The sequence below is a fragment of the Myotis nattereri genome (genome assembly GCF_964212035.1).
Source record: "Myotis nattereri genome assembly, chromosome: 17".
In the NCBI taxonomy this organism is placed as follows: Eukaryota; Metazoa; Chordata; class Mammalia; order Chiroptera; family Vespertilionidae; genus Myotis; species Myotis nattereri.
The window spans coordinates 3,795,035-3,815,797 of NC_138092.1; the positions used below are offsets into that span (position 1 = coordinate 3,795,035).

The 20,763-nt window shown below is 54.6% G+C and overlaps 1 protein-coding gene across 1 annotated transcript in view; it reads right to left on the reverse strand.

Moving 5' to 3' along the window:
- The window catches only part of TG (thyroglobulin), a gene marked incomplete at its 5' end in the record, with an annotated part of 153,179 nt that overhangs the window by 93,374 nt on the left and 39,042 nt on the right, over nt 1-20,763 (reverse strand). The window contains 10 exons of the mRNA XM_081111085.1: nt 655-734; nt 2,540-2,651; nt 4,285-4,461; nt 5,512-5,649; nt 7,657-7,737; nt 9,657-9,722; nt 13,266-13,430; nt 15,848-16,039; nt 18,772-18,880; nt 20,264-20,379. Of these exons, the coding sequence (XP_080967211.1) occupies nt 655-734; nt 2,540-2,651; nt 4,285-4,461; nt 5,512-5,649; nt 7,657-7,737; nt 9,657-9,722; nt 13,266-13,430; nt 15,848-16,039; nt 18,772-18,880; nt 20,264-20,379 (1,236 nt within the window). The remainder of the gene's footprint in view (nt 1-654; nt 735-2,539; nt 2,652-4,284; nt 4,462-5,511; nt 5,650-7,656; nt 7,738-9,656; nt 9,723-13,265; nt 13,431-15,847; nt 16,040-18,771; nt 18,881-20,263; nt 20,380-20,763) is intronic.

Sequence of the window (20,763 nt, forward strand, 5' to 3'; positions counted from 1 at the left end):
TTTCTAAACTAAAAGAGGGGAATTCTGCAAACTCATCCTTTAGTAGATATTTGGGGTTCACAGCTATAGTCTAGGTGTGACCGTAGCCACTGATGAAAAACCTGGTACCTTACTGTCTCTGGTCCCAGAGCACAGGAGTAAAGGCAGCTAACGCTCATGGGGCACCCATCACGCGCCCAGGGCTGTGCTGGGGACGTCTGTGCCATATCACCTGGCCCTCACTCAGCCCTGTGAGGAGGGAGCACTCGTATCCCATTTACAGGGGAGGAAACTGAGGCTCAGAGATTAAGTGATTTTTCCAGGGTCACATCACTAGCAAGTACTCAAGTTTTAAACACAGATCACATGACTGGACCTAAAGTTCACCCCACAAAACCGCCAGACTTGAGTCTTGGAAGATGAGAAGATGCTTAGTGAGTGTCCGGCCAGGTAGATGTGCTGAGTGAAGCTGACCAGGTGCTAGGCCAGGAGCCACGTCCCAGCTGTCCCCTTCATGAGCTGCCTCCCCTCTGCAAGCCCCACCTCCCATCCGGGGACAGGCTCGCTCCTCCCTCCTACCACGAGGAGATGCAGATTCGATAAGATCGTAGATGTGAATGCGTGTCCTAGGCTGCAGAGGGCTGAGCACAGGTGAGGGGGTGTTACCGCTATTACCTGTTAACTGGGAAACGTTTAGAAAGCCGAAGCCGGAGCAACACGGGTCGATGTCGCACAGTCGTTCACACTCGAAGAACCTGGCGTAAGAAGAGAAAGAGCAGGCCCGAAGGCTGTCACGGGTGGTCCGGGGCCTACTGGGGACAGTGCGTTCTTGCTTCTGGGGGCCTGCTTTCCTTATGACTTCCTAAATTGGGGTGCTCTGGCCAATATCATGAATGGGTTCCTAACTTTGAGGTATTTTCTGAAAACACTCTACTCTTTTCTCAGGAATACTGAATTGCCATCCTTCATTCACCCACTCATTCATTCAGTGAACATAAATTCTGTGCTTATAATGTGCGAGGCTCTAAGCCAAGCTAGCCCAGAATCCTCAAACCCTTTCAGCTTTGGGTTCTAGGAAAGGGAAGAAATGGTAGGGAAGGTGTCTCCAGAAATGGGGGATGGGGGATGGGATGGGGGAAATGGGGGGTGGGGGGAGGGCTTACAGTTGGAGTGACCCAATCAGGTGCCTGTTGAAGTGGCAAAGAGCAGTTTCCCCCCCTTACCCACTCCACGGCGGGCTAATCTCCCTCCGGGACACCCCTCTGTTGGCTGAGTCAGGACCTACTTTGCTTGATTACTCAGTGTGGCTCCTGGACCCCACCCTCCAGTGCTACCAGAAGGAACTTAGTGGCTCCAAACCACTGCTCTGGGCTCAGTTCGGAGTTCCCTCTGCCCGACCATATGTCCCAATTCAGGTCGCTCATTCCCGATTCCTGAGCGCTTCCTCCACCCAAGTTCCTTTCCGGTGCGGGGACCCTGCCTCATTTGTGGCGCTCTCCTTCCCTGCCCAGAAGCCATGACCCCGAGTCGCATCCTGCTGAGTGAAGCCTCCATCTCCTGGGCAACTTCTCTGATGCTGGCGGTATCTCTGTCCTGATATTCCCTCTCCAGGGCCCTGCCCACTGCCCACCGGCCCACCCACCACTTCTCCAGCCTGGATCATGTGTTTTCCCACCAACACACCCTCTCCGAGTCCCTCAGCCCTTTCCCACACCAGGGGCAGGCTGATCCCGGGTTCCCACCCTCCTTCTCTGCCCCCTCCCATCAGCACGGGTAGGGTGCTCAGCCCCATCTCCAGACAGACTACATCCTATCACCCTTTTATCTCCATTCTCCAAAGCAGATCTTAAATGCCAGCAACACTGTTTTACAAACTAACAACGCTTCCCAGCTCAACAGTTCACAGGAAAATGCCCTGATTCTAAAGTACAAAAGCACTTTAGAGGAGAAGCTTATTTAAAATTCTGATTTTTTTAACCCCACCCCCGGAAATGCTGGCTCAGTAGGTCCAGGGAATGTGGGTGGTGAAAAGTCTTCCTGCTGATTCTGATGGGTCAGAACCAGAGGCTTAGCCTAGAGAAGCATTGTTTTCGATGAAAACAGCTATACAACAGCCCACTAGCAACAACAGCAAAAAGCATTCCTAAAAAAACGAAATAAAATAAACCAAAAGTCCATACAAGCCTGTGGTCCTGTTAGAAATTCTATTTGCTCTCCAGATTCTGAACAGAGCACAGTGAGGCTTTGTGATCAAGTTAATTACAGCCTCTCTGTGATCATTGTCATTCATTGATAAGACGTGGCTCCTGTCCTTTTGCATTTCCTGTTGCATCAGCTGACGGGAGGTCCAGGCTACATTTCGCGTTTGCCATTAGTCATCTACTGTAGCCCTGGTCCTTAGACATGGTGTCTTTCTTATTACCTTTATCAACCTCTGCCTGGAGCTTCAGGTTTTATTATGCGTGAGCCTTTAACCGACAGATATCCCCTTCTTTCGGATGCAGATACAGGTGCCTTGGAATAACTATCCCAGCGGGATGAGGCAGGGGACGTAGCTTACCCGTTGGAGATGGACTTGTCGGACATGGGCACTTTGCTTCTAATGGAAATCCCGGTCAGCGTTTGGAATGGCAGGCGGGTGTAAAAGTTCGTCACTGTCTCTTTCAGAACAACTGCACGGGGAAGGAAACAATGATGTCAGGTAGGGAGAGATCTGCCGGGTCCGCAAAAGTGTGAGGATGAAGGTGCACAGAGCAGGCTGGGTGCTTCCAGTGGAAGAGGGTCGGGAAGCAATTAATCTCCTGCTCCTGCCCGCCTCCGCTCTCTGCCGTCTTCCCAACACAGGACGGTGGAAGCCTCATTTTCTAAAGGAGGACAAAGGGGGGAGGGTCTCGGGTGCCCCAGGGAGAGTGATGGTGGGAGCAGCACCGGAGACCGGAGGAGTCTTTCCAGTCAATGCACGTGGTGAATACCGAGACTTCCTCCCAACCTTACGTGGGGTCCAAACCAACAGCACCAGGCTTCATGGCCCAGGCCAGGTACGCTAAGGTTCCTCTATGGGCAGGACCTAAACATCATGACATGAGGGACCCCAAAGGGTGGCCCCACCAGATCACCCTCCAGGCAAATCTCAGGTCAACAAGCTCCCCCCCTCACTGAGAGCTTCCTGATCAACTTCGGGGCCCTTCTCTTCCATTGAGTGGAAAACCAAGGCCATCAGCTATCTGAGAAAGGCCTCCAGCAAAGATGAAAGAACAGTCAATAAAAGATAACGTCTTGGAAGAAATGGAGACTGTGCAATGAAGGAGAAATACCACATGATCTCACTCATTCATGGATAATAGAGACCATTATAAACTTTTGAACAATAATAGATACAGAGGCAGAGCTGCCTCAAACAGATTGTCAAACTGCAGCGGGAAGGCCGGGGAGGGTTGGGGGGCAGGAGGTAGGGGGGTAAGAGATCAACCAAAGGACTTGTATGCATGCATATAAGCATAACCAGTGGACATAAGACACTGGGGGATAGGGGAGGCTAGGGGACTGTCTAGGGCAGGGGGATAAAATGGACACATATGTAATACCCTTTGTAATACTTTAAGCAATAAATTAAAAAATATATATAAAAAAAAATAAATAAAATAAAATAAAATAAAATATTTTTTAAAAATAAGACCACGCACAAGAAAAAAAAAAAAAGAAATGGAGACTGTGTCAAGTGAAAAAATTTTTTCAAAAAAAAAGATAGTGTTGCCCAGTGGGCGTGGCTCAGTGGTTGAGCATGGACCTATGAACCAGGAGGTCACGGTTGATTCCCGGTCAGGGCACATGCCTGGGTTGCAGGCTTGATCCCCAGTGTGGGGGGGGCGGGGGGCGGGAATGGGGGGGCGCCTGAGGAGGCAGCCAATCAATGATTCTCTCTCTTCATTGATGTTTCTATCTCTCTCTCCCTTCCCTTTCTCTCTCTGAAATTAATTTTTTTTAAATGTAAAAAAATATTTCTTAAAATAGTGTCATTAGTGCCCTGGAAAGAAAAATCAACTTCTATCTTCCCAGAGCCCCTGTGGGTGGGGTTTCTGTAACATGCAGCCTGGTGGGATCTAACTGCTCCGTGTATTAGCACTAGCTTCTCCGAGGCCGGCATTCCAGGGCAGGATTGTTCTCTACAGCCGACTGGGTGCCTTTGTGAATGGCATCACCTCTCCGTAAGGAGCACAGATAAGTTTGTTTTTATCAAAGGAAGACTGGACTGGCTCCTTCCGCCCACTGGAAACGCCATCTCCGCCCATCCCACGGAGCGCTCACCTTTCCTCCGGAACAGGGCGCTCGGCCTGCGGGGCAGGATCAGCCTGCAGCCCGTGGGACGCGGCTCCAGGACATCCTCACACACCTGGGCCTCTGGGTAGAGGGTGCAGGTGAAGTACGAGGGCGCGCTGTCTCTTATCTCGGCCAGCTGACAGAACGAGGGCTCCTGGGCACAGCCTGCAGCAAGGGAGCAGCAGGCTCAGTGCTTGGGAGGCCTCAGGGACCGTGACCTCGGCAGGATCTTCTGAGAAGACAGGCCTCCAAGGGGTCTTTCCAGGCAGGCACATGCCCAGGACAGTCAGGGCTGTCCAGTCGGGAAGGCCCAAGAAAAACACCGGGTTCTGATAGCTGGGGAGAGGGTCATGTACAAAACAGGGGGTCCAGGTGCCTCCAAATAGAGGCAGAGTCTAATAGGGTGAGGGGTGTGCAGTCCAGGAGGAGAGAGGGTAAAACTCTACCGGATCTACACAGGACCAGCTCGGAGACTGCCAGGACCTTCAGTCCAGAGGCCACTGGACGGTCAAACCTTATGAGCTCCGTGGATGATCTCCCGCTGCTGTTCCCATGTTACACTTTGCCCCTGATCTACATGAGCTCTCTGATGGGCATATTTGTGTGTGTTTTTCTCATCCCCAAGGTCAAACACAAGATCCAGAACATAGGTTATCCCTGTGGGTGATGGATAGATGAAAGGATGGATGGAAGGAAGGAAGGATGGAAAGATAGATGGATGGATGGATGGATGGATGGATGGATGGAAGGAAGAATGGATGGAAGGAAGGAAGGAAGGAAGGAAGGAAGGAAGGAAGGAAGGAAGGAAAGATGGATAGACGGATAGATGGATGGGTGGGTGGGTGGGTGGATGGATGGATGGATGGAAGAATGGATGGATGGATAGATGGAAGGAAGGAAGGAAGGAAGGAAGGAAGGAAGGAAGGAAGGAAGGAAGGAAGGAAAGATGGATAGACGGATAGATGGATGGGTGGGTGGGTGGGTGGATGGATGGATGGATGGATAATGGGTTTGGGGGCAGAGTAGAAATTAACTACAGTGTGAGCATCTTGAAGATGGGAGTTATATCCTTTCTTTGCATCGACCACGGTGCTAACGTTGCAGTGACCTGGGAGTTTGTCACTGAGTTTGACCTTCTCTGTTTCTCCGGTTGTTAACCTGTGACGCCTGGCCATGGGGTCAGGAGGCGAGAGGATGAGGTCTAAGGATACTTACGGGAAAGGCACCACAGGTTTGCCTGCTGAGGTGAGAACAAGTGTTTGAACAGCCAGTGCTGCCGGCTGGGCAGGGACCGGTTCCCACTGACAACGACCTGGGTAAGGTCCACAGGGGAGAAGAGCTGTGATGTCATATCTGGAAGAGAAGGAAGAAGTCAACTTCTTTTCCCTTATCTCCTCTCTCTCTCTCTCTCTCTCTCTCTCTCTCTCTCTCTCTCTCTCTCTCTTTCTCTCTCTCTCTCTCTCTCTCTCTCTCTCTCTCTCACACACACACACACACACACACACGCATGCACATTTTCAGGGTATGTGAGGCCAGAGCAGCTCTGAGGTCCATAGGACTGGGAGTCTGGTCAGGCGAGAAAGGTTCAGAAGGTCCCAGAAAGCCCTAAAATTATGCGGCTGCAAAAATCTTAGAATCTTGGTTGGAAGAAACCTTGGGAGCCTTCTGGTTCAACCTTCCCCCAAGGCGGGACTTTCCGCGGCTATTTCTGGCCGCTGCCCCTGCAGCTGGGGTCCCACATCTGTGCCGACCACAGCAGCCCGCCCCATCCTTAGGCAGCTGTGGTGTCCAAGCTGACTCCGTAACTTTGAGGCACTGACGCCCCTGCTGTCTTCCGAAGCCCCGGGGAAGTCCCCTCTTTCTCCCAGAGGCGGCCATCATGTGAGGCCAGCTGTCAGCTCCGCTCAGCCAAGCCCTGGGAGTTCTAGCTTATCCATCCCCCCGTCTCTCCTTGTGTCTTCAGACCTTGTGATCCCCGGCTGAAGTCTCCTCCTGGGCACCCCACTCGCTGAGAACGGAAGCCCAAGCTTTCTTCTTGTCCAGGCTCTACCTGCATCTTGAGCTGCACCTCCGGGTGTCTGAACTCACCCTGGGAAGCATGCAGACACTGGTCCTTGCTCACCACCATGCTGCTGGCTGCACCCGCCTGCATGTAGACCCTGCCTCCTCCCCTACCTGCTCCTCCCCTTGCTTCAGGGACCCACACTGTCCCCTCCTGCTCTGATGCCGGGGGCTCTATAAGCAGGTTCTCCAGGGCTGAGGGAGCCCACATCCAGACCCAGGAGGGGGGGCATATCTGCACCTCATGAGGGTCTGACTTTGCATGAAGCAGGTGATGGAGATGAGCCAGGGCACATTTACAAAGTCCCTTAGCCCGCGGCTCTGACCTAAGGGCACTGCATCCCACATAAACCCCAACTTTGCCTTGGGGCTTCCTTACCAGCAACAATCTCTCAAGGGGGATAAAAGGTTGATGGGGGCCTGCCAAGGCCGGAAGTCTAGAGCCGGCAGACACCCAGGGCCAGCTGGCCATCCTCCACTCTGGGACCCCAGCCCTGTGAGGTGCTGAATCTCATGTTAGTGTCTCAGGGCCGGTTTGCATGCCCTCCCCCACTGCACCGGGCCTGGCACAGGTAGGAGCACAGACAGGGAGGAAGGAAGGAAAGCAGGACAGGGGGCCCGAAAGCACCGGAAGGCACGCCCCACGTTCCTTCACCCTCGCGCTGTCCTCCAGGCCTCTGCACGAGCTGCTCCCTGACCTGCAGCATGGTCTCCCAGGTGGCCCCGAACTGTCTGGCAGACCCTGCCAGGCTGCTCGGAGGTCCTGACTCCTGCAGGCCCCTAGTGCCCTCCCTCCCCTGCACTCCCACTTCCCCTGTCCCCACTGCAGCCCTGGTCACACTGCCAGGCGGTGGCTGGCACATGGGACTCCTAGTCTGTGTGCGGCCCGTGAGGCCCAGGATATGCGCTCGGCCTGAGTGAGCCCTGTGGACACAGGGCTCGTGGCAACGTCAGTGTGAATGATTTTGTGGCACTTGAGAAGGTTCTGTAAAATCCACCATCATACTCTGAGCCAGGGCCACGCCTACGAGCCACAGAGCTATCACGTGACTCCAAGAAGAAGGACCCCTTTCCACACCCACCTGGAGGGGAGCTGCCCCCCAAGACCTGGGAGGGATTCTGAGTAATAGACAAAGCTCTGCTGCTTCTCCCGTCTCAGCTGGGCTAGAAGCTCAGAGGGAGTCCCGGCTGCAGAACGGAGCCACGTGAATGGTCCACTCATGGCTTAGCCCCTTCCCATCCCCATCTTGTCTCCACAGCCAGACACCCACGTTGATCGAAAGGGTTTGAGGTTGGTACCTGCTTCCGGTGGAGGTGCTGACATTGGTCCCATGTCCCTTCTACAGCCCGTGGACTCGGACCGAGACCCCATGTCAGACTCTAGGAGGAGAAAAAGAACCGTTCTAATGTTGGAGGCGGGAGGAGGCCAACAAGGCGGCCACGTGAGAGGTTGTCACGGTCTGCAGCCCGGCGCCCAACACATGACCTGGGGCAATTCCGGGGAGCAGGTCTGCACTCTTTGGCCTTCTGTGGAATGTCAGCCAACCGCTCAGAAGCAGAACTATGACTGTCCTTGCTGTTGAAATTAGTAACATTTATAAACCCTTTCAGGTTGATGAAACATGTTCATAAATATTGACCTTTACAATCCCTGTGAAGGTAAGGAGTAAGATTTCCATTTCACTAGAGGAAACGGAGACTCCTATCAATGAAATAACTTAGCCTCTGTGGGTGGCAAGTACATCAATGGAGAGTCAAGAAATTAAATGTCCAAGCTTGGACCAGGTCACCCGTGACAGCAGAGTGAGCACGGGGGAGGATGGGGTACTGGGCAGCTTGGGGTGCTCCTGGTTAGCGTGGAAAATAGCCCAGGGAGACGCCATCTCTTAATTTTCTACCGGCTAATTCCTCCTTTATTGGAACTTTCTGAGAACTGGGAGGCACTGAACTTGGGACCAGTGTCTGGGTCCCACCCCAGGACTCCTGTGGACATTTCACTCAACTGCTCTAAGTCTCGTTTTTCTTGTCTGGAAAAATGAACAAAAATGTCCCCCCTCCCCCCACCTGTATATTAACCTTATAGGTAAGACTAAATGAGAGAGGGAGTGAAAAACCTCATCATACCATTTTAAAATGAAGAGGATGATGATGATGGGTACTTTTTTTCCTCTTCCTCCCCCCCTCTTCCTCTTCCTCCTCCTTCCTTCTCCTGCTCTTTCCCCATCCACCACCACCACCACCTACATGAATCAGCATTTATCATTAGCTGGGCACGGCTCTGAGACCTTTACATGTATTGTCTTGCCAATGCCCACACCACTCTATGGGGCAAGTACTATTTCTATTGCTGCATTACCCACGGAGGGTCTGGGCTGAAGGGGATAATTGATGTGTTCAAGGTCACACGGGCGGTAAGTAATGGAAGCAGAATTCATCCCCAGCAGCCACTCCAGGCCCACACTCTGCCTCTTTCACACCATTTCACAAGCACAGGAAGAGGTCGCCAGATCTCTCTCTCTCTCTCTCTCAGACTAGAGATCAGGAGGGAGGGATGGTGGGGAGAGGAGGGAAGGGATTCAGGGGCCGGGATCTTCTCCTCATGCTTCTCACCAGCTCCTGCAGCCATGACAGGCAACGGTCCACTTCTTGCCTGCTCCCTCCTGAGACTGGACAGCCTCACAGGTCAAGGCTGTGCCCCGCCCATCTCTCCCATCCCATAGTCCTCAGATGGATCCCACGTGCCCTCACAGTCCCTCCCCCGAGGGGGGAGGCACTCGGCCAATGTTCAGGAAACTCAAAGGAGGCCAGACACACAGGAAGGCGATGCCAAACGTGCACGTATGTGAGCCTCCTCATTCCCTGCTCCCTGCTCTGTGCATCCACCATGGTGGGAGTCCATGCACCACCCTCAGGGCCTTATCCCTTCCCCCTGCCCTCAGGAAGCGAGGCACCCATGGCCAAGTCCCCCGGGAGAAACCGCGCCCCCTCCCCATAGTTGGCCTTGCCCTCAGAGTTCCTATCCCAGGAACAAGGGCGCCCGTGGCCAGCGCACTTGGTCTCATGGGAGCCAGTCCTTCCTTCCTCCCTCCTTTCTTGGGTTCCACACTTGCCCTTTTTCTTTCAGACTTTGGTGTCTTATCTGATGAGAGTTGAGGCCCTGCTAGTCCACACAGAGCACAAGCTTGGAAAGAAAATCTCTGCCGTCTCCCCCGGGAGAGCAGTGTGCCCCAGGAGTGAGGGCCAGGGCCCGGCAGGTTCCCGCCATCAGTGTCCTGCCCACCCCCCAGCGCAGAGCTCACCTTTCCAGAGATAGACCTGCTGGAAACTGGTCAGGGGGCCCTGAGTCCCTTCCCGGGGGTCCGGGCCTGCAAAGGAAGATGGTTATTTCTATGAGCTGGAGTGGGCTTGCTCTCACAGGGGACCACTGGACCACACTGCCTCGCTTCCCCCACACTGGCCTCTCCCACCACACAGGTGCACCCCTAAAAGCTTCTTGGAGTCTCTTCCAGCCTTTAGATCCCCAAACCAGAGCTGTCAGACCCCTGGTCTCCTGTTCAGGGCACCACCCACCCATCGAGCCCACACCCCAGGCCTGAACCCTGACTGGGCATCAAACTGGTGACCTCCTGGTTCATGCGTTGATGTTCAACCACTGAGTCACATTGGCTGGGCTACTCATTGCTTAAGCATCCCAGTCTGCAGCACCGACTGGATTTGCACAGCACTAACCAAGCGCCCCCCTTTTTAAACTCACACTTGACCATGACTGTATGGCTCCTTGAATGCACTAGAGCTGCCTGAGGTTGGGAGCTGGGTCTGACTCCTTCTCATATCCCCCTCCGCCACAATCCCTGTGGAGAACTGGCGTTCAGCACACAGATGCCGGCGAGGAGGAGGGACGAATGGGGACAATGAGGCCGTCAATGACACTCGGAGCCACTGAGTGAACGCTGCCACATCTGCGTGGCTATGGAATCCACAGTCCCGGGCTGGGCAGGACTCCAGGCCAGACTTCCCAGGGGTCAGAGTGCACCTTTCCCCGGCTGCCTTCTCCCCCCTGCAGCACTTCCCCAGGTCTCTCTTGTATTTCTCGACCTTCCCACATCAGCCTTGTCCTGAGTCCACTTAGTGCTAAGCACACGGGCCCAAGTCCATCCGCCACCAAATTCGTTTCCTGAATGAAGACCTACCCTCCATGCCCCACATGTCCCTGGTTTGATGTCACTGATCGTGAGAGGGCACCTAGGACCCAATCAACCGTCATCCCATCCCCCCTGCTGAGCAATACTGCAGGTGGACGGCTTTGCCTGTCCAGACATCCTTGCATTCTTTCCACGACGGCTGGGTTAGGGCGTCCCTGTCCCACAGACAGGCCTGCCGACTCTGAGTCATCAGTACTGGCTCCGTAGTCGGGGCTGTGGGCTCCCGGATATGTTTAGGGCTTTGGGGTTTGGCATGGAGCCTGGCTCCTGAGGGCTGATGGGGGCTGTGTGGTCCTAATTGCCCTCTGTGGAGGTCACGTGCTGCATCTGCGTGGCTATGGAATCCACAGTCCCGGCTGGGCAGGACCCCAAGCCAGACTCCCCAGGGGTCAGAGTGCACCTTTCCCCGGCTGCCTTCTCCTCCCTGCAGCACTTCCCCAGGTCTCTCGTGTATTTCTTGACCTTCCCAGATCAGCCTTGTCCTGAGTCCACTTAGTGCTAAGCACACGCTGGCATGCCAGCCACGACATTGTAAAGAGCCAACAGGGGCGTCCTGTTTGTAGGCACCCATCCGACATCTGCTCCGGGGGCATCTGGTGACAATGATCGGGGACGATGGTAAGTCTCTCCGCCGAGCTCCCAGCGCCTGAGATAATGACAGTCGCTGATGCAAAGCAGACCCTGTGCGGGGAGCACCAGCCATCTGCCGGAGGCTCGCCATCGCTCAACCACAGGAAGCCTCTGAAATTCCCAGCGAACCTGGAGCGCTGCTGCCAAGGCCTGTCTTTCCCATCGAGCTTCCAGTCGCCGTGGGCAGTAGGGGACTTTGAATCGGCCTGTTTTTCATTCCTTTACACTCCAGGCCTTTGTCAGAAATGAGACGTATGCCGTCCCAGAGCTGTCTAAGCCATCTTTCTTGGAAATAGGAAGATCAAGGCCGCCAATACCTGAGAGTTGAAAACATCCAGACATGCCCCCTGGAAACGGAGCAGATGCAGACCCTGCGAGGGTTCCTGCCTGAGGCCCAGGTCAACCCAGGCACAAAGCTTAACCAGAAATGGTGGGTGCATGGTCCCCACAACTCCCTCCTCATGGCTGTTCACACACCTCCCAGCTCATCTCTGCAACTCACACCCACCCCCCTGCCCTCCCTCCCCGCGTCTTCCTGGACCATTTGTCCCCTTCTCCCCGCAGCCCTTTAGGTCTTTTCTCTTAAATATGTTTTCATTGGTTTTAGAGAGACGACGGGAGAGGGAGAGAGAGAAACATCAATGATGAGAGAGAATCATCGATCGACTGCACCCTACAGGCCTCTCACCAGGGTTGAAGCCCTGCAACCCAGGCACGTGCCTCAACCGGGAATTGAACCTTGACCTCCTGGTTCATGGGTCAACACTCAACCACTGAGCCTCACCAGATGGGCAGCCCTTTAAATCTTGAAGTAGACTCTGCTGGTAGCTCCAGCTTCCAGTTTGGAACACCATGACTATGCCTCAGGCTGCCTGAGATCCCCATCAAAGGACATCTTCTCAAAGTTCTGACTTTTCCCCAAATATGCACAACTCCAAAACCCCAGACTCCAAAAGTCCTTGGGTCACCAGTCCCCCCCAGGAGGCCAGACAAGGGCACATTCTTCGCTTCTGGGCACATACCAAGCACATGCTCTGTGTTAAGCAATTCACTGTGGATTTATTGCCCATGAATGTATCCCACGTCTCTCTTCAAATGCTCCTTTCCATCCTGGGCTGCCTCACGGAATAATCGATACCATATGCCTAGGATCCGTCACGTAAATGAGCTGCTGGGTTTTATTCGCCCCCAGAAGAAACCAAGCGTCGTGGAATTCCGCCCAACTCGGGGATCTTTCCTCCAGGCTTTGGGAAAGGCGCACCCCACGGATATGCTGGGCTGGGCTGTACGCTCGACGGTGTAAAACCAAAAATTAATAAGACACAATCCAGCTCTTAAAACATCCCAGAAAACAATGGCAGGGTTTTAGAAGGATTCTCATATCCCCTAATGTCATTACCGTGTGTCAAACACCCCATATGGCCCTCAAGTGCTAATTCAGATCCCAGCCCTCTGTCTACAAGCCCCGAGGCCATGGGAAGCCCTCACATCTGTGCGCCTCAGTCTCTTCAGCTGTAGAATGGGGACAGATGGCATTTTTGCCTGCAGGGCCTTACCCCTCCGCAGTCACCCCTTTTGCCCAGACTGTGAAGTTCCGGCCACCCGAGGCCATGTGGGTCTTCCCACGCCTGGACTCCCGTCAGCCATGTGCTCTCAGAGGTGACTGTCAGATCCAAGCCTCAACCTCCAGAGACCCAGCTTGTGTTTCCTGGTCCTCCCGTTCCTGCCGTCTACAGGAGAGGGACGAGGGAGCCGCCAAGCAGAGCCAGGCCACCCCAACCACGACCAAACCAGCCAACTGCCACAGACCCGGATGCCAAGTGAGCCCGACTGAGACCCACAGAGCCGCCTGCTGAGCCTGCCTGCCTCGCTCCGCCAACCGGCACCTAAAGAGCTGCACCACTGCTTCTGTGGAAAGCGGCCGCCAGGCCCTGCGTGTGTCTATGGCATTTCAGGTACAGTTCCTTAGCAGAAGCATGAATTCCTCGGAGTCAGGAGGGGCTCCTACGAGAGCAGCAGCAAACCTTGCTGGGGAGGACTCTAGTTCTGAAGGAACGTGGGCAAGAGGCAACTTACCCTGGAACTCCTGGCCGCCCAGGAGCAGTGTCCCCGGGCGGCTGCCCTGGCCAGGTGTCGCCCCGGGACATGTAGCATTCGCCGTGGCTGTGGAGGGGTCCCTCCAGTCTTGGACATGGCAGAGCAGGACGTCGGGGGAGCTAAGTAGGCCACAGACGATGGGACCTGTGGGGTCAGGAGAGGAGAGTGGTTGGTGTGATGGGAAGGGGCCCCTTTAGAGACTGGCCTGGCCTCTGTGCCTGAAAGGCCTCAGGAGAAGCCAGGGGACAATTTTGCAAGCGGACAGGGAGCTGGCACTCAGGAGCCTGGCATTAAATTGGGTTATTCTTCCCTGGTGGCCGTGCCGTTGTCTTTACTGGCACACTCCCAAGGGCTGGGCAGGAAGAGCCTGCTGAGAGCTTGGAGGACGTCTGCCCGCCTCACTGTCCCTCTCACCAGTCAAACAACAGATAAGGAATCAAGAGGGGGCAGGTGCGTCTTTCCTTCTGCTCTCAGGCCTCGGGAGAGACACCGTGCCGCTTGCTTCTCTAGGTGCCAGACTCCCAGGGGTGGGGAACGTCCGGCCCGCAGGCCATATGAGGCCTGAGATACCATTTGGTCTGGACCTGCCGAGGCATTAGGGTGAGTTAATTAAATGTTTGGTCCAACCCGGCACTCAGTGGTTGAGCATCGACCTGTGAACCAGGAGGTTGCGATTCGATTCCTGGTCAGGGCACAGGCCCGGATTGCGGGCTCTATCCCCAGTGTGGGGCGTGCAGGAGGCAGCCAATCAATGACTCTCTCTCTCATCATTGATGTTTCTATATCTCTCTCCCTCTCCCTTCTTCTCTGAAATCAATAAAAATATGTTTTAAAAACATTTGGCCCAATACAGCGGGCTAATTTTTAAGTTGATACTTTTGTATGGCCCGTGAATGATGTTATAAATATCCAAGTGGCCTTTGGCAGGAAAACAGTTCCCCACCTCTGTTGGTTTATCAACGAGAACTCCGAGTGTCTGAGAGGTGGGGCCAGAGGTCAGAGGTCACCTTGCTGAGCATATTGCCAGTTTTTATTGTGCTCACGTGAACCAGAGGCCTCGGGGTCCCTCTGAACCCCACCCCCAAGTAGCCTTGCTGAAATGCTGAACCCCACCCCCAGGTAGCCTTGCTGAAATGCTGAACCCCACCCCCAAGTAGCCTTGCTGAAATGCAGGTCTACATTCAAAATACGTGAATTTTCATTAGTAACGATCAGTGGGAATGAAGCCATGGAGGGTTGGAGGTGGGAGGAGGCTGCAGTGTCGCTGGGCTGGAGGGGATCCACCCACAAGTTAAGTGACTTTGCAGACTGCGGGGCAAGGCCGGATCGGGTTCTGTTCCTGGCCATCGGCAGGTCCAGCCAACGCTTTACAGTCACAGCCCCACATCTGGCCGCTGGACGAGACTGGGAAGCCATCGGCCTGGGTTTCGTGTCTGTCTCCGAGAGAGCATAGCTTCCCCGCAAGTCACAGATCCCAGGTGACACTGGGCGGGAGCAGCAAGCAGGCCGCCAGCCAGAGCACATGGAAAAGGGTTTGTGGGCTCCCTGCTCCTGGAACAAATCACTCCTCCACATGGGCTCCCGGAAAGTGAGGTCAGCCTTTCCAGCTGGAGATCACACGGTCTGTGAGCAACCGAGTCTGGGGAGCGGTGTCCTCAGAAAAGACACGCAGGCCAGAGAAGGCAGGGGCTTCCCAGCTTGGGATGCCGTGTCTCGAAATATGTGCCCATAAAGACATGCTATATACATGTGTGTGATCATGTGCACATGTGTGCATCTACCTATTTATCCTGTGTCTATTATCATCTATCCATCATCTCTTTGTCTATTTATCTATCATCTATCTATCCATCTATGTATCAATCTATCATCTATCTATTTATCTTTTGCTTATCTAAACACTAACATGAATGCACATCATATAACCACAGAGCACTGCACCTACTAGGAACTTCAGGGTTGCACTTACTCCGAGCCAGATGCCCGCCCTGCCACTCCAGCAAACATTCTCCTTTGAGCCACTACTGGGCGCTGGGAGCTAAACTCAGCATTTCCAGTCCCCTCCCAGGGGTCGAGGATACAAGGCTATCGCATCGTGTCAACGTTTTAATCCACCAAAGACATGCACATGCGAGCTTGGATGCAAAAACAAGAGACAAGCTCACACTTCAGGAGGAGAAAGCCTGAGTAGGGCTGAGAGCTGTACGGGCGGATTCTGAGGGAGGGGAACCTAGCACTGGGGTTCAGGGGAGAGACAATGAGGAGATTGGCGCAACTGGCAAAAACAAAACAAACAAAACCTAATACAGTGCGATGCTGGACAGCAGAGGTGAGGATGGAATTAGTGTCCTTGCCAAATACAGTGAGAAAGCAGCAGCAAGAAGTGGGAGTGACGAAGGAGGGAAGGGCGGTTGGCGAGGAATTCAGTAGGTTCTCGCTCTCCCTGGAGACGGGATGGATGCAGAAGCAGCCGTTTGGGGTGAATACTATCCCTCCCTGTCGAGGCTGTTGACCCCACGCACTCCCCGTCCTCTGGAGACCACGGTGGTCGCCGGTATTACCTCCTTGGACCTGCGTGAGGACGAAGCCATCGCAGCACGCGTCCCGGTCACACGCGCGGAGGCAGAAGAGGTGCGCCTCCGTCAGACTGGACCCCGGGCCCGCGAACACGGCGGGGCTGTACATCCCCGAGAGCGCGTTTTGGAAACCGGTTCGTTCAAAGCTCTTCCGACTTCTCGTGCTGAATTCTTGGCCTGGGGAAGAGGCGGAACATTTTTTTTAATGTTTAAAACAATGCAGAGTTGACCAGGGTTCACTGGCCGATAGTGGCAGCATGGGGTCTGACCCTCTCTGTGCCATGACAGTGCAGATGTGCCTGTGCGGGGAGGTGGCCGGGAGCCCACAGACCAGGACAAGCACCACGACACCTTGCGGGTCTAACGGCGGCGTGTGGAGAGCTGAGGTTTGCTTATCATTTTTGGTTTGTTTGTTTGTTATTATTGTTAATCCTCACCTGAGGATAGTCTTCCATTGATTCGTAGCGAGTGGGAGGGAGCGGAGAGACAGAGAGAGACACATTGATTGCTTGACTCTGCATGTGCCCCGACCAGGGCTGGGGATGGAGCCTGCAGCTGAGGCACGTGCTGTTGACCAAAATGGACCCCAGGACCCTTCAGTCTGCGGGCTGATGCTCTATCCACTGAGCCAAATCAGCTAGGCCTGCTATTATTTCTTAAAATATATTTTTATTATTGATTTCAGAGAGGAAGGAAGAGGGAAAGATAGAAACATCCATTATGAGGGAGAATCATCCATCACCTGCCTCTTGCGTGCCCCACACTGGGGATCGAGTCCGCAACCAGGGCACGTGCCCTTGACTGAAATGGAACCTGGGACCCTTCAGTCCCCAGGCCAACGCTCTATCCACTGAGCCAAACCAGCTAGGGCATCTGGATCAATCTCTTTATCAATCAGCCATCCCGTCTGTGTTGTTTACAGCTGCACCCACAGTGCCTGCCAAGTGGGTATCCTGCTCTGGGTGCTCAGTGAGTCCTCCTGGGACGTGCCAGTGCCGAGGGGACCCCGCGATGGTCCTGTCCCAGACAATGGAGCAGGTGTGGGTGGCCTTTAAGAGATGGGGAGATCATGCCCTGAGGTCCCGGGTTCCACTGGACACTTCCTCTTTCTTGACCTCAACCGTGAATGGGGGGATTGGGCCACACAGTCTCCAGGGAACCTTCGAGCACCGTCTTCTGATTCTGAAAAACCCCACAGCCTCTCCTCCAGGCTCAAGGCTGCAGACGTAAGGTGGGTGTAGACAGAGGGTGGTTCCGAACCCCCGTCAGGCTGTCCCTCTTCCAGGTCACACACGCTCGGGCGTGGGAGTGGGTGTGCTTGTCTGCCTCGCCGGTGCCACAGACTGTGCGGAGACGCTCCGAAATGCGTGCTCTCCCTCGGCTGGGACAGTCCCTTCCCCTTTTACAGAAGGTGGAGGGGCAAGGCCCGTCCTGACCAGAGCAGGGCTCTGCAGCCAGGCCTCCCCCCTCTGGCTCTCTGCATTTGCTGCTTAAAAATAAAAATGTCTTAAAAAGTCAAACAAGACAAAAAAAAAAAAAAGGAGCCTGCCCTTGATTGGTTTGGCAGCGAGGAAACACCACAATTTCCTTTGCAATTTCCCCCAAAGTCTAAACTTTCAGGAGAGGAGGAGGAGAAAAAATATAGCCAACACTTAACAAGAAATAGAACTGGATTTTTAAAAACTGTATACAAGGCCACGGAACCGTTTTAAATTGACTTTTTGGGAGGGGCTACTTGTTGTATTTGTTCATTTTCTTTTTAGCAAATAACCTCCCTGCTTTGCTATTTTTAAGATGAACAGTGAATATAATTGGGATAAATACTGGGCAGAAAGTCCAGTAACCCTGGCGGTGGATCAGAGAAGCCCGAGCTCTCGGGGCGCCAGGCCCCCAGGGAGCCTCACCGAGCAGGACGGAGGCAGCGGCGGGAGAAGGACTGGAGACAGGAGACACCGATGCTGTCCCTGCTGAGGACCGAGGTCAGACGAGGCTCTGGGCCTGGGCGTGGCCCCGTCCCCACGGGCTGCAAGCTGTCTGCAGCCCAGGTCTGAAGCTGGGTGCCAGGCCACCCGCCCTGCGTTACGGACCTATGAGTACAGCACGCCTGCCACTCTTCATCCCACCCGTCCCTGCTCAGGTGCCCGTGGCTGTCTTCTGGTCCCCAGCCAGTGGGATGATGACTTCCCGGGAGGGCAGAGATGAAAGGGACGAGAGTGGGGGAGGGGACTGGGGGGGATTGAGGGGGGGGTAAGTGAAGCTCCATGGGTGGGAAGGCCCAGGACAGGCAGCTGCAGGAGCCCGCAGCCCAGGTGCCCCCACATCACAGGCAGCCTCGGGGCTGGTGGGGCACACAGTCTGGACTCCGTGGGTTCTGCCCACAGCCTTTGATTCTGCTCTGTGCTTCAGTTTCTCGCCCGGGAATGACCCTCCCAGTCCCCACAGGCCTTTGCTGAGGACCAGACATGAGGGTACGAATGAAAACAACATGTCAGCCAAGCCAGTTTGGCTTAGTGGGTAGAGCGTCGGTCTGTGGACTGAAGGGTCCTGGGTTCGATTCCGGTCAAAGGCACATAGCTCGGTTGCAGGCTCCCGGCCCTGGTCAGGGGCATGTGGGAGGCAACCAATCAATGTGTCTCTCTCACATTGGTGTTTTTCTCTGTCTCTTCCTCTCCCTTCCACTCTCTCTAAAAATCAATGGAGAAAATGCCCTCAGGTGAGGGTGAGAAAGGAAATGGCATGGCAACTCCTCAGCAGGTGCCTGTCTGAGATGCTCAGCTATGACACGTCTGCCCGAGAAGCAAAGGAGCAAGGGAGGGAAGTGGGGCTCCTGCACGGAGTGTGGGGGCAGTCTGGCCCCCAAACGCGCCTGCTGGAAAGCAATCTGGGGCCACTCGTCCGGCCTCACTCACCCTTTTTCAGATACACAGCCACAGAGCCCGGGTCCCTGGGAGGCACCTTCACCTGGCACCTGAGACTTCCAAAGCCGATGGCCTTCTCATTCCCCGCCGCACCTTGACCCTGGAGATGAAAGAGGCTGCATTATCATCCTGCGACAGCCAGTCCACAGACAGGTATCAGAGCCTAACGACCGCGAGGCGCCCACCGGGCTACATTTCCATGTTCTTCGTTCTGTCCTCCCAGTCTATTGGCGCACACAGACAGGTGAGCAGTCAGCTTCACCCCCAGTGCCAGCTACAGACACATGTCATTCCAGGGGAGTCCCAGGGGAGAGACAGGTGGTTCTGTTGAGACTGGGGAGCTGGAAAAAGCTAACACTCAGGGGAGCCCCCTCCATGTGCCTCCAGCTGTCATTCTTGGACTCACACTCCCACAGGAGCAAGAGGCATGGACACAGGGCATGCGATGGCCCACTGCAGGTGACATGGCAGGACTGCTAACCAATGTCCTCAACCAATGCAAGGTAAAGCGTGGACATCCACAGGATGGACTGGTGTGTGCCATTAAAAGAACAAGGTTGCCTGGCCAGCAAGGCTCAATGGTTTAGCATCGACCTATGAACCAGGAAGTCACGGTTTGATTCCCAGTCAGGGCACAGGCCCGAGTTGTGGACTCAATCCCCAGTGGGGGGTGTGCAGGAGGCAGCCGATCAATGATTCTCTCTCATCATTGATGTTTCTACTCTCTCTCCCTCTTTCCCCCTCTTTCTTCCTCTCAGAAATCAATAAAAATAGATTTATTTTTAAAAGAACAAGGTTAATTATTAAAGTACAGGGGAGAAAATATGTATTATAAAATGTTAGCATGTAAACAAAGATGCTTATAAACACAGAAACTTTCTGGCCGGGTCCACAGGAGCTGGAGAGGGGAACGCAGGGCTGCCTGTGTGAGGAGGCAGGAGTGGTTAGGAGACAGAGAGCGGCTCCCCTGCACACCCTTCTGCCCTCACCCATGGAAACAATGGCATTGCCAGCACTCCACCAGCTCTCGCCTACAGAAACAGCCGTTTCACGGGGTCTAACTAAGATTTAACTTCCCTCTTTGTAAGCCACAGTCACGCTTTACTGTCCCAATGGAAAGGAATGCCAGGGTCCAGGGCTCCTAGGGACAGAGGGCTCTGGACAAGGGCCAGGGGCATGCCGTGCCCGCCTGCCCGGTGAGTAAGCTGGTGGGGAAGGGGGGGGCTTGGCACCGACATTCTCTTCTGCCTCTTGGGTCAGGACACGGTGCTGCTCAGAGGAACGCCCTTTGTGGCAGCTCCATCACAAGCAGGTCTATGCCGCCTCCATTTCCCAACGTCTCATCACTCTGAAGAGACGGAGGAACGAGGGAAAGGCCATGGACGCTGTCATCCCATCACCTAATCAGCCCGGTGTGGGTTCCACCGGGTGTGTCTGACAGACAGACGGATGGACGAGAGGCCACGTGGCGGCCGGGACTCACCTGACCGGAAGCTGTGCAGGCGATGCTGTCACTTGTCCAAGCATAGAAGTCACAGGAGACGTCTGGCCCCACCGTGGACACTGTGAGGAAGCTGCAGGCCGGATCCACGGCACAGCCTGCAAGCACCACGGGCCGTCAGCGCATGTCCCTCCCAGGTGCGGCTGCAGACTGACGGACACCCTGCCCCCAGCACACCCAAATACACACACACACATGCACACACACTCACACACACGTGCACATACTCACAAACACACACACAAACACACACACGTGCACACACACAAACACACACTCACACACACTCACACACGCACACGCGCGCACACTCACACACACGCACACACACACACTCACACACGCACGCGCACACTCACACGCACACACACTCACACACACACTCACACACACTCTCACACACGCGCGCACACACTCACACACACACTCACACACACAAACACACACACACATGCACCTGCAGCATCAGACAACAATGACTG